Source organism: Plecotus auritus (genome assembly GCF_963455305.1).
Source record: "Plecotus auritus genome assembly, chromosome: 5".
NCBI lineage: Eukaryota > Metazoa > Chordata > Mammalia > Chiroptera > Vespertilionidae > Plecotus > Plecotus auritus.
In genome coordinates this window covers 166407296-166420852 of record NC_137776.1, presented here as the reverse complement: position 1 = coordinate 166420852, position 13557 = coordinate 166407296, and the positions used below count along the sequence as shown (strand labels likewise).

The window sequence follows — 13557 nt, the reverse complement described above, 5'->3', positions numbered from 1 at the left end:
CCAGGGTAGAGATAGTGTCTGAGGCTATGAAACTGGATGAGGTCCCCTGAGAAGTGAGGAGACAGGAGATACGAAGGAGGTTCGATGTTCAAAGGTTGGAGAGATGAGGACAGAGGACGAAAGGAGACAGAGGACTCTCCAGGGAGGGAGGAGGAAACCAAGAGCAAGAGTCTTTGAATCCCAGCTAAGAACGTGTGTAAGGAGTGAGGAGCCCTGTAAACGGGGACAAGGAAAGCACCCACCAGAGTGGGAATCCCGTAAGCCTGGCAGTCAGCGGCCGCCCAGGCATTCTGAGTTGAGAATGTCTTTGTTACCATCACGCCGCTGCCAGTGCTGCCTCCCCAAGCTTCGAGCAGCCTGGTCAAAGCTTACTCACATTGAACTGGAATTCGAGGGCCTGCTGGCAGCTTAGAATCTCCGGTGCCTTACATTTTTGTACTCGGGATTGTTTGCACTGTCTCATTCAGACCCTTCAGCCTGGACTGTCTTCACCAGGAGCGGGCATCATCAGGGAAGCTGACCTGGACATTGGTTGTCCTTAGCCCAGCCCAGGGAGCGAGCTGGCCGTTGACCGACAACCTCTCGTGGGATGGGGACTGGATTGGGAGGCTTGTTCTTATTATAAGTGTTCCCCTTTATTATGTTTCTATTTATTTTGAGAACTGGGAGAGCTGTGTACAAGAGATACTGGCATGGAGGCGTTATGCTCTCCAGAGGAGGAGAGGCAGTGCAGGGGGAACAGGCAGGCTTTAGCATTAAGTGGGCCTGAATCAGGCTGACCATCCTTCGGCCAATGGCATAAGACACGGAGTTTTCCGGGGTCTCTGTTTGCTTATCGGCAAAGAGGTTGCTGATGATGACTTTGCAAAGATGAGACATTGTGTTTATAAAGAGCACGTATTAGTATCATGTCTGGCTCCTCGTAGATGTTCAATGGATTACAGTTATTAATAATATATTAAGCCTGGTGGATTTGGCTCAGTGGATAGAGGGTTGGCCCATGGACTGAGGATCAGAAGTTCGATTCCGGTCCAGGGCACATATCTCAGTTGCAGGCTGGATCCCTGCCCCTGGTGAGAGGTGTGTGGGAGGCAAACAACCAATGTGTCTCTCTCACATCCATGTTTCTCTCTGTCTCTCCCCCTCCCTTCCAATCTCTCTAGAAAATCAGGGGGAAAATATCCTCGGGTGAGGATTAACAAAAATAATAATGATAATAATAATAATATATTTAATCTGATATAAAGTCATAGAAGTAATCATTTCAACAAGGGGAGCACATCGAGAGAGTGTCTCAGTTTAGGGGGAGGGAATCTCACGGTTTGGAATGAGTGGACCAGTCATCTTTTCCACACCATCATGATTCCCTCGGGATGGAGATTGTCAGGGCAGATGAAGTGGCAGGCACAGGCCCTCGGCAGGGAAAGGGGATGTGTTCAGGCATTAGGCGTGTCCCGTGTTCCCACATCAGATCCGATAAAGTGAGACCGAGCCAAGACAGAGGCTGCAGGAAGGGGCCTGACAGTTACCTAATGTCCTCCTCCTGGGTGCTGCGACCTATTTTCAAGTACATTATCTGCACCCCCCCCCCCAAAAAAAAAACAACAAACAACCAAAATTGCTTTTGCTTCTTCTATACACGGTCTATTTCTGACTCAAATTGTCCTTCAGTTAAGTGATTTGGTTCAAAGGCTTCCTGAGAAGTCAGAGCATTAAAGTAGACTTTGCAGTTTCCTCAACGCCCCACGCTGTTTCCCAAGCCCGTGCCTTTGTGCCAGGGCACCTGCTTCACATGGCTTTTCTCCGCTCCCGCACCTGGAGGGAAGGTGTCCCGCAGCCCGCCACCCTCCCAGGCCCGGGCCAGGGGCTGCAGGACGGGTGCTTCCACTCGTCCCAGGCTGAGCTGAACGTTGGTGTTGTCCTCTTGTGTGGGAGGCAAACAATCACTGTGCCCTGAGCATCTCACAGCCCTCGACAGCATTCGACACACCGCCGCACATCGCAGCTTCCTCGGCTGGCCTCTCGGGAGGGCAGGAACGGGACACCCCCTGTGCCTCTGTCCCCATGCTCAGCCTCGTGCCTGCCGCGTCAGCTCTGAGTGGTGAAGGCGGCTGAGTCCCGCTCTGGATGTGAAGTGGTTGCTTGTCCCCACTGGCTTCTCACTTCAGATGACGAGGAGCAGTGAGGCAGATAATCCCCCAGGGTGTCACATGCCAGATCACTTTGAGGGTATTTTGGGTGTCATTGGAGTGTTCTTAGCCCTCTTCCTTCACGTGTTAGCAGAGAGTTTGTTCATCCCTTTGCGCACGTCCCTGCCTCCTGAGGAGCCTTCGGGAGCCCATGTGGGATTAGCCTTGTGCTGGGGATAAGCCATGGGTGGGGCACCGGGAGGTGCGCTCACTGTGATTGCTGAGTTTCCCAATTAAGGCATCACCACTTGGGAATCTCGGCTAAGGGGAAGCAGGAAGTCTGACAGAATTAAACTGGACTGTCTTCAGTCCTCCTTGTGTGGTTTTTCTTAGCCTACTTCCCATGCTGACCATGTGGCTTCTTAGCTTGAATTTATTAAAGCATTTCTTATCGTGGGATATGTGTGCACATAAAATCTCTGAATGTTTTAACTCCTTATTTACAGTAAATACTTTTAAAAATAAAACGTTATCTGTTTATTGATTTTAGAGAGCGAGGGAGAAGGATAGACAGATAGAAACATTGATCAGCTTCCTCCCATGTGCCCCCTACTGAACATCCTGAAGATTGAGTCCACAGCCTGGGCATGTGCCCTGATCAGTGGTCGAACCCCTGACCTCTTGGTTCATGGGTTGACACTCTACCACTGGACCACACCGGCCGGGCTACAGTAAAGATTTTTTTAAAATATATTTTATTGATTTTTACAGAGAGGAAGGGAGAGGGATAGAGAGTTAGAAACACCGATCAGCTGCCTCCTGCACACCCCCTACTGGGGATGTGCCCGAAACCAAGGTACATGCCCTTGACCGGAATCGAACCTGGGACCCTTCAGTCCACAGGCCAACGCTCTATCCACTGAGCCAAACCGGTTAGGGCTACAGTAAAGATTTTTAACCACTAGTTCTTAATTCGTTTTAAAATTTTACCCACCCGACTTTTTATTCCTAGAAACAGGACACCGGTCAAGTTCTTCTGGACATGGCATTCAACCACTTGTGTGTGACCGAAAAGGAATATTTTGGTTTGCAGCATGGTGATGAATCAGTGGACTCTCCCGTGAGTACCATCCCTTTAAGATGTGCTAGACTTCTGCACAGTTTGTTTTTTTTATATATCTTATGTTTTCTTAATCAGCAGAGGTGGCTGGAATCAAGCAAGCCCATCAGGAAGCAGTTAAAAGGTGGGTGTGACCTTCTCATTTGGACACTCATTTGGTGTTAGTGTATCATGGCCTAGTTCTCCCCCCTAATCATCAGTGTGCCTGTAACATCTGGAACCTGGACTCTAGGTGGTCCAGGCGGCGTGAGTGAGATGCTTCCAGACCAGCCTCCAGGGGTCCTCACCAGCTGTGAGCAAGACAGGGGAGGTTGAAAGAAGGCAGCCAAGAGCCAGAGAACCCACTATCTTTTTACAAGGAAAGAGGATGGCCTTTCTTAGCCCGGAGTGAGAGGCAGGGTGGGAAAGAGAGACAGACACACACACCTAGTCCTTTCCAACAGCTTAATTCCAGTCACGGGAAACCAAGGCATAGGTAGGTGATGTCAGAAATGTAACATACAGCTCATCCACTGTGAGTAGGTCCCAGTGCAGGTTAACTCCCAGTTAGGTGGCTCTCAACATCACACTCTATTTCTCTTTATGCACCTTATGCCCCAGACAAACCTGGATGACTTGCTGGGCCGCACACACTTATCTGTGCCTTCCTTCATTCTGTTCCCTCTGTTGGGAATGCCTTTCCCTCCTGCTTCCCTATATCCAAACCTTGCCCTTCTTTAAAGCTGCTCAGATCCCATTTCTTCCCTATTGCAAGTCCTGAATCCCTCTACCCCCGCTTACATTTACATTACCTGCTCCGTGCCCCAGAACACTCTCTCCTTCAGCTCATAGTTATCTGCCTTTCTCTTTGTCAAGGAGCTTGCAGTTTGCAAGGTGAGGGAGGATGGCCTTTCTCAGCCCAGTGTGAGAGGCAGGGTGGGACATCCTCTCTGCACTCCTTGGAGTGCCCCCCACCCCCCGCCACAGGAGGTGGCCAGTGAGTGGTTGAGGGGTGAAGGCGGGTGGATTTGTACACAAAAGTGTGCACACACAAATGTTGCACCCCTAGCCCCCAGATGGGAAGGAGCAGAAACAGTCGCCCAGACCCTGATCCCACAAGCTGCTCTCACCTGGAGCCTGGGCTGCAGAATCCCTGTCTCCCCTGAGTGTGTCCTTGGCATTCAGAAGTACCCCCAGGGAGCCCCAGAGCCTTTGTGCAGATAACCCCCGGCCTCATTTCAATTCACAGAGGGATAAGTGCACACAGGCACGCACAGGTGCTGTCCTTCATTCTCCGACTGATGCATTCACTCAGCTAATGTGCCCCGAGCTCAGACTTCGGCAAGGCACTGGGCTCAGCTCTGGGAATCTGGTCCAAATCAGATTTGGACCCTTCCCTTCAGGAGCTCACAGCCGAGTGTGGGGACTCTGACAAGGGGAGAGACAGTTGTAGGATAGTTTTGGGCACATGATAGGATGCTCTGGGTGCACAAAGGAGGACGAGAAAGACTTGGAGGCATGTCTGAGACACAGTGTGGCAACTTACAGATGGAGTGGGGGAGCCGGAAGGCCAACCCAAGGCAGGGGAAGGACTTAGCTATCCCCTGACGCGCAGGTGTTCAGCCTGCACCCCATGTTACAGCACCACCCGCTCTGGCACCCAGGCACCTGTACACAGGTACATTCATAGGCGCACACACACCAATGAAAGTCTTTGACCCACGTCAAAGATCAGAGAGATGATACTAAAGAGAGGGGAGGGTGGCGCCCAGCATGAACTAAGGTAGAGGAGGTGAGTGAGAGGCCCCTGGTGGAGAAGGCTTGGGTTTCAGAGAGCAGGTAAGTGCTGTGCACTTAGATAGGGCCAGTGAATATCACTGAGTAGCAGAGAGGGTGAGATTGACATTAAGAAGAGCATGGATCTTAGCAGCACACCCTGATACTCCCGTATTGCTACAGCTAGCAAAAGAAATGGGCTTATTTTATTCACACAAGCGGGTTAACTCTTGGTATTGTTGCGTGAAGCCATATTTGAGCATGTTAATTACGTAGTATTTGCTAACATGTTAATCACTTTTGGAATTCACTTAGCATTAAAAGCATGATGTGTCTTTTAGTATAAAAATGTGTTTGAAATGTGGCCTAGCAGAATCAGAAACCACAGGGCTATCCTTCTGGTTTTGTGATCAGCTGTGTGGCCTAACGCAAGTCACACCTCTAAGCTGTTGGCGTCTGTGTAAAAGGGAGCTAGCAGTAGCAGCCTCGCCTGTTCATAGCAGTGTTAAAATCGAGAATGTACGTGGAAATGTTTGAAAAGTGTAAAATCACTACCTGTGGGAGATAATATTTCTTCGTGAATTTTGTATATTCTGCTGATTTAAGGATTTTTTAAATTCCTAATACAAAAAAATGTACCGTTTGAACACAGCCCTAAGTTAAACCTGTACTAGGAAGTAGATAATGCCTCTTTCTATGCTGATGCTGCAAAAATATTTTACTTCTTGTAGACATGATGATTTCTGAACAGTCAATTAACTTATGCACTCCTTTTTTTTGAAATTAATGCTCTTAATGGGAAAGCTATAGTGTAGTGAAAAATGCATCACTTATGGGAGAGCCGCCGCTTATATACATTGACTATTTTTAAAGGGAAATTTTAATTTGTCTTTGAAAAATGTTGTAGGAGGTTTCCCCTGTACCCTGCATTTTCGAGTAAGATTTTTTATACCTGATCCCAACACACTGCAGCAAGAACAAACCAGGTAATAACATTTTTTTAAAGTTTTCTACTTAGTATATAAAAAAAAAATGAGTGATCACTAAAAATGTATTCTTTTGTTTTATCACTGTGGCCAAATACTTCATTTGGGTATAACGGTGCCGACAGTTATGATCCCATTAAAATGGGGGGAGGGGGTACACAGGTTGAAATTTGAATCAGCTCATTCCTGTCCAGTCTTGGGCCTGCCTCTCTCCCCTCCTGACTCCCAGTGCACTCCCACCTGGTCCTGCCTCCCCCACTGGGTCCTGCCTCCCTCACCGTCCCCGCCCCTCCTGCCTTAGAGCGCCTGTGTTCAAAGAACTAAGTCCTTTTCTGCCCATGCAGGCAGGGCTTGGAAGACAAGTTTGTAAAACAGTCATGTACAGATCAAGGAGCATGTGTCTCTGAAGGGCTAGAATTGAGGCTCTTCAGGATCACAGGAGGTCTCTGGGCTAAGAAATCTCGGTCAGATCCCATTGGCAGGAGGCAGAAAGAAGAACCAGCTGGGCCAGCTTCTGTCCTCCGAGAATCCCCCAGTGCAGACAGTATGTGAACCAGATAAGGGCTGTGATAGGAGTTGTTTACCCCTCAGGGCTTGGTGTCTGGCCCCAGCTTTGTGCTGGCACCGACACGTGGGTTTTCTGGGCAGGAACTGTTGTTTGGAATGGAGGGGGCGGGCACAGGAAAGTTGTGGCTGTTTGAACAGATACTAGGCAAATTCAGCCATGCCTCTGCTTCCCCCATGGCAACGTTAAGCCCTTTATTGTGGGCACTTCTGTTTTTCTGAGGGAGGGAAACTTCCACCAGGAAAAGTAATGAATGGATGTTCAGGAATACTGAATCCTGTTCTGTGCTCACTGTGGCCGTGTGACCACCACCGAGCCGGCGATGTCAGCTCACACATAGAATGCCATCTTGTTTTTTACCCTTTCTTTTTCTTTAATGGTAGTCACATGATCACATTTTAACTTTGAATATGTTTAAAGGCCAAAGATCAGTCTATCGCTCTGTTTTGCCTTCTTTGTGCACCTCTTCCCCGATAGTCGCAGACATTGGCGATTTGACGATGTTTACAGTGAAGTTAAATTTCAAGCCGGTGTAAGAGATGTCCATCGTGACTCACTGGGTAACCATGGCCGTGCACACGGTGGTTTGTTTTGCCCCATACTGGCTCTTTACCCTGTTGGACTGAGGGACAGTGTAGGAACGCTCCACCTAGCAGGTCAGTTCCTAAGCCCACGGACGCAACGCAAAGTGGAGACATCGTCTGTAAGAATATGTGTTTGAAATGACCCTACCAAGGTTTCCCCAAGCCATTACTAAAGAACAAGTTCTATTCGAGGAATGCTTTTGAAATGGCATGATGGGTTATGTATATATTATGTGTGTATCACTCATCCCCCCTCTCCTCCCTGTGATGTTCTCCAAAGAGAGAACTTGAGTGAGGGATTGCTGGGCAGCCTAGTCCAGGGCCCTCTCCAGCACCCTCCCTGGTCACTGGACATTCACTTCTGTGCCCCACGGGAGGGACGCTCACTCCCTCTGGGAGCCTACAGCGTCCTCCTGCCCCGCCGCCCTGACATTTGAGGAAACCATAGGGCAGTGGTAGGCAAACTGCGGCTCTGTTGACCAATGAGTTTGCTGACCACTGCCATAGGGAGTTCAGGATTGAGGACTGGGAGGGAAGCAAAGGCTGCCCTTGATCTGCAGACGGAGAGGGGGATTGGATGAGATAGATGGTAGAATTCTGGCCAGTGGGTGGAGGTTGCAGAAGGGCAGGTTTGGGCTTAAGGTGAGTAATAGGCTAATTTTTGTTCTTATCTAAGTCCCATGTAAAATTCAGTTTGTCCATGTGTTCCTTCTAAATCCCACTCCCCACCTCCCGTCTTCAAATAGGTGGTATCCCCAGTGTGTTGTAGAGTAGAGCTGTCACCTCCTAGGATTCCGCACCAAATTTCTCTTCAATGCAGCAGGAGCCCTGGCAGCAGCCACCCCTGTGTGTGTGTGAGAGTGTGGTTTGTTTGTTTTTACTTAAATGAAGAGTTTTACCTGCATTCCTGGCACATAGTATTTCCTGAAACCCCAGCTCTGTAGCTTCTCCAGAAGTTAGAAATGTAGCTCCCGAGAGTCAGAGAAGGAACACAGAGGTGACATTTGTTTCCTAAGGATCCAGGCAGGGAGGCAGGGATTGCTTTTTTCTGAAGCTGAGCTCCTGGATGGGCTGTGCTCTAGGATCGATCGTTCCATTTCTGAAGATGGGCACAGCCAGCGTCTCTTCTCCAAGTCCTTTATTCTAACTGTGAAATAAGTGTCCCCTGGATGGTGACCTCCATAATGGCTGCTTCTGGTCAATGTAGATCATTCTAAACAGAATTTCATTTGCTGGCAGACTCAAAATGAGGCCCCGTTAAGATGCCTGGGAGGTCCGCTCGGTTCGGGCCTCATCCCCCAATCCGGATCCCTTCGTGATGATGTCAAGGGGTCCGCTCAGGAGCTTTGCTGAATGTACGACAAGGTAGCACTTGATGAATGGTGATGTCCAGGCTCGTGTTCTCACTTCTGTCCCTAGGAAGATGCTCCGATTAGCTGGGCTCGTCCATAAAAGCCCAGCTTTACCACGGGATTATGTCTAAGTCTCTCCCTTCTCTTGTTTCTCTCAGTAGTGTTGTGGAAGGAGAGAACACTTAATTCTGGTTGAATGTCAGCTGGGATAAACAGAAACAAACTAGAAAGGACGGATTATGTTCTAGGTGGAAAAGGTAGAGATTCCATTATGAAGTAAACGTGAATCAGCAAGTCTGTGTTCTGCCGTCTCTCAATGCTAGTCTTCAGTACATTAAGGGAAGCTGGTAATTATAGTCAAAGTAATAACATCAGAGTTAGGAAATAGACCCTAAGCTTTTTAGCCATTAGCCACATAAATTTGTAGCATAGTCAGATTTTTCCCATAGCGTAAGTGTCCAGGTTAAAAATAAGACATAACTGACCCCACATCACCTCTTTGAACATCAGTGTTCTCATCTCTAAAAAATGTAGGTGGTGGTCCCTACCTCACAGAGTTATTATGAGGCTGAAATGAGGCAGTAAGTTCTAAAATACCATGCACATGGCCTGGAACTGTGCAAATAGGAAGGCGTAATACCATGTGAGGCATTCACGTCTCAAAAGACCAGCACCTTCACCTTTAAACATACATTTGAAGGAATACTGAGAATGATTAGCCCAAATTATCTCTCTCTGGCCCCTGAACACTTCTGCTGCATCTGTATTGTATTTCAAGAGGTTTCGCTTTTGTCATCTTGGCCAGACACTGGAATGTCTATCCCATTTGAGTCCGGGCTTTAAAAAAGAGTAGGAGCTAGCGGCCAAGTGTCACGGGTGTGCCGCATCCCTAAATATAACACTCTGCAGGGCCCTTCCCCGCCTGCACGGCGCTGTGGATGCCTCTGCCCCCCTTTACCTGGCTGGAGGGCAGGTTCACAGGCTGGTGTGGGGCCTGACGATTTACTGAGCCCTGCCCACACGTCACGCCCGGGTTGTGAAGTGATACTGCTTACAAAGAAGTGCCGAATCCAGCTTGGAGGTCCTGGCAGCCTGCAGTTGCCGGTTATGCTTTTGCTGGAGCACCCACAGTTCCTGGGGCACAGGAAAAAACCCAGCGGGGTGCTTCCTCCCCAGCCAAGCAGTTGTCTTCCCAGACCCTCCTCTCCTCAGCAACTCCATGCAGAGGGCACGTGGGTGTGCAAACGTTGCGTTCAGAACAGCAGCCCCTCCAGTGTGCAGGGGCTACCGGTGCAAACGCCTGTAGTTCCTGGTGCTCTCAGACACGCCAAGTTTGATTGGGGAGGTCCAGGCTGAGGGTCTGGGCACTCACTGACCAGCTGATCCTTGATGGGCTGCTTCCACCCCGTTCATCCCTGCTCGGCCCCCCCTTAGGACAGCATGTGCTGGCATGAGGCTGGCTGGGCATTGGCCCTGCCAATCCAGACTTAGGCAGCCACATAAGCCATTATTCCTGAAGGGGCAGCTTTAAAATGTGCAAGATGATACCTGATGCTTTAGATTAAAATGTGCCTTTCTGTATTTTATTTTTCAAATGTACAGGTCTTATCCTTGATGCATCAATGTTGTTTTGGGTGGTTTTTTGTTTTGTTTGTTTTTGGTGGTCTTTTTTTTTTTTTGCTTATTTCAATTTGTATATGATGGATTAATGAAAATAATTGTTTCATAGGCATTTGTATTTCCTACAACTGAAGATGGATATTTGTGAAGGAAGGTAATGAGAATTTTGCATTCCTTTTTTCCCTTGTCAGCTGCCAGATTAGCAAAATCCCTGGTTCTAATCGAATGAGCATGCGCCCCTGGTAGCAACACTAAACGCACACTAAGAGTGGATGTTGAAAGCAGCATTCCGTATGCTTGGGGCGTGTGTTCAACCCGATCCTGGTTTACAGAGGCTAAGGATCGATAACATTCTTTTCGTGTTGTTTCAATTTTGTTATAAAAGGTACAGATATCTTTCTGGTAAAGACCTGAGACATTTTACAGGGAGGGAGGGACCCCGAATGTGAACAGGACCTCCTTCAGGAAGGCAGGTCAGGCCTCATTTAGGTTCACTTCAGAGCCCCTAGTGCCTGCGGGTGATTCATTTCCTCTCCGGGACACGTTGCTCAAAGACATGAGCACCTGCCCGTGATTCAGCACTTCTTGTGTATCGGGACCACCTCAGTGGCTGGAAAGTGAGGTGCAGGAAGCTCAGGGAGGGCGGGAGACGCAAGCCAGTGGTCCCTGAGCCACCTCCTCCAAGTCCTGAGTTTGCGCTTGGCTTACGGAGGAACGTGCAGCAGGTAGACTGGTGGGGACGGCCACCTCATTCCCATTCCCCGCATTCGCTCTCCTGCTGCCTATGCAGTCCTGCTGAGGAAGGTCTTCAGAGCCTCCGCGTGCTTTCGCTTTCGGAAGGGAGCTTGCAGGCTGCTGGGGCAGTGACATCAGAGCCCACGAAGCAGTTAGGACCAGTATGAGCGTGAAGAGCATGTGTCCTAGGGTTTTAGGAGGAGGAGATGCAGGTATGGGCTGGAAGTCTGTGCACTGCTGCGATGCGCTGGGGTTAGGGTTGGTAGCGAAGTGAGGAGGCGTATCCCCCTGGGTGGTGAGTGAAAAGATACCCCTCCCCCTCACTCATTGGTTTGTCTCACAAATACTTTGCAAGCACCTGCTATGAGACAGGCACTCAATTGTGTTGGATAGTATAGGGCAGTGGTCGGCAAACTGCGGCTCGCGAGCTACATGCAGCTCGTGAGCCGTGGTTTGCCACTCTGTTGACTAATGAGTTTGCCGACCACTGACCTAGACTCTCGATTCCAATAATTACAGGCTATTGTTGTTCCTTGTGATTAAGCCCCTATTCCAGTGGTCGGCAAACTCATTAGTCAACAGAGCGGCAAACCGCGGCTGGCTCCCGAGACGCATGTGGCTCCCGAGCCGCAGTTTGCCGACCACTGGTAGAGGGCAAGGCCCTGCCCTTCAGGAGCTTTCAGTCCAGCTCTCCAAGTGTTGGAAATGGGTCATCTTCAGTTTTTTGTTCTCCAAACAAAATACCCCTTGGTAGTTTTGTGTGAATTGATAAGAATTCCTGGCCGAGAACCCTGGCATCCTTGTCACTATCGGATTTGCAGGTGGCCCTCACCACCTGTCTGAGGGGAGGTCCTGCCACTACCAGCTGCTTCTCAGGATCTTCTGACAGACCTAGTGGATCTAGTGAGCGTTCCTCCTGGGTGTCGAATCGTGCCCTGACTTGTTTGAACTGTCTGTGGTAGGCAGTACCGAAGGCATCAGTTCCTTCTGCTGAGATAAGCGATCTAGTCCCCGAGATGGAGACCCCAAAACCCGGAGAGAAGGAAAGGGATCTGTTAGGAAGATGCGGCCTGTGAGCAGCCGGCCTGGAGTACAACGCAGGCTTTCAGTGTTCTCTGCTCTGTACCATATTTACACTCTGCGTGGAGATGTTTTCCTTCCTGACTTACTCGTAGGATTGTTTCTTCCATCTAACTGGGCCCCTTTAGCTTCTCCCCTAAGATGTTCCCCAAATCCCATTCAGCTGCTCTTTCTGTAGCAAGAACCCGGCTTAGATTCCACTGAAGCCCATCTTGGCAGGAGAGCGAATGGCTGATGTTTGCTCTCCTCATGGACTCTCTGGGTCTCCAAACGATAGAAGAGACAGTGAGCATCCCTGGATGTATCTCCAGACTTGAAGAGAGCATTTAGAAGTGCTAAGTCGGGGCTCCGCAGGGAGGGAAGGCTACCTTCCCAAGCAGCTGCAGGGCTAGCACACAGGCAGCACACAAGACAGGGAACCTTGGTGGGCCGGCCAGATTAGTCAGAGAGGTTGGGGTGACTCAAATCTTCATGGGCTGCCATGGAAACTGTGTGTTTTCTTCACTTTCCCATGGGTTTGCTGGGAAGAATGCTTTGAAAATCTGTCTCTCCACCCTGCAAGCCTTCATTCCTGCAGCTGCATTCAGCCCTTTCCCAATGCACCCCTCCCCCTCGCAGTGACCCTGCTCCAGGCCTGCTGGCCGGGCTCCTAAGTAGACTGTGGAACCCCGGGTGGAATGGAGAACAGGGAGCACTCAGAGGATTTGACATATGACCAAGATGGAGATGGAATCACTGGCAGAAATAGGGTACACCGAAGGGCAGTGCGCTTAAGAGGGTAGAAGAACAGTCCAGCCTGGAGTCTGTGGACTCTTGGCAGATGGCATAGACTGGAAGCTTCAGGGAGCAAATAGATTTAGGAATCTTAAGTAACGAATTTAATTAGGTAATTTAAAACTCACTGGAGTTTTAAAATTCATAATGCTTTTGTATTTTTCCCTTTTAAGAGGAGGTCACCCTTTTAGAAAGTGAGTAATTGAGATTCATTGAGTCAGCAGACCTTGGGGATTTAGTTAGAAAGCCCTAAGAAAAGTCTCATGTCTTTACCAGAAAGATACGAAGGTCGCCCATGGATCTAAACATTCAATTTTCTCTTAGCGATATGTGCCTGGCCTCTCTTGACCAGCCAAAACTCTGGCCAACCATGACCTCCATGGTATATGTATTTATGTTTATTGTTTTAAACATGGAAAAGTGTTCTTTCCATTTTCAGAAATCTTTAGTGTTACATTCGTCTTTACTGCTTAATATTCGTTTGTATCGTAAAATTGTCTTCGCTGTGATTCATGGTGTGTCTCATGCTTAACTCAAGGAAGAAAAGACAGGCGATCAATGAGTGTTTCGGGCTTGCGTGCCTTTGCTAATGTGTTTTTCTTCTGATAGGTTGACCTGCCCTCTTAACTCAGCGGTGGTTCTAGCATCCTATGCAGTACAATGTAAGTCACAAGGGAGCGTGTCACGAACGGACGGATTGTTCTGATCCATGTATCGGGAAAGTCATCGGCTTCTCCTGTTTGACTGTGTCCCTGCCCCTCCTGAGGGGCAAGCGTCTCTGGTTGTCCAGATAGTTCCTCACTCAGCCTGACTTACTCTCTCCTTCAGCTCAGGGCTGTTGCACTCAGGAAGGTGGT

At 49.1% G+C, this 13557-nt stretch overlaps 1 protein-coding gene across 8 annotated transcripts in view; it reads left to right on the top strand.

Moving 5' to 3' along the window:
* PTPN3 (protein tyrosine phosphatase non-receptor type 3) overlaps positions 1-13557 on the top strand; it is a 119509-nt gene that overhangs the window by 33101 nt on the left and 72851 nt on the right. For 5 of the 8 annotated variants that reach the window (XM_080667440.1, XM_080667435.1, XM_080667437.1 and 2 more), the window contains exons 3-7: positions 3142-3249; positions 3328-3373; positions 5912-5990; positions 10221-10265; positions 13310-13362. In XM_080667440.1, the coding sequence (XP_080523566.1) occupies positions 3142-3249; positions 3328-3373; positions 5912-5990; positions 10221-10265; positions 13310-13362 (331 nt within the window). Of the gene's footprint in view, positions 1-3141; positions 3250-3327; positions 3374-5911; positions 5991-10220; positions 10266-13309; positions 13363-13557 lie in introns of those variants that run through there. The other 3 variants (XM_080667434.1, XM_080667439.1, XM_080667438.1) reach the window with 3 other exon arrangements.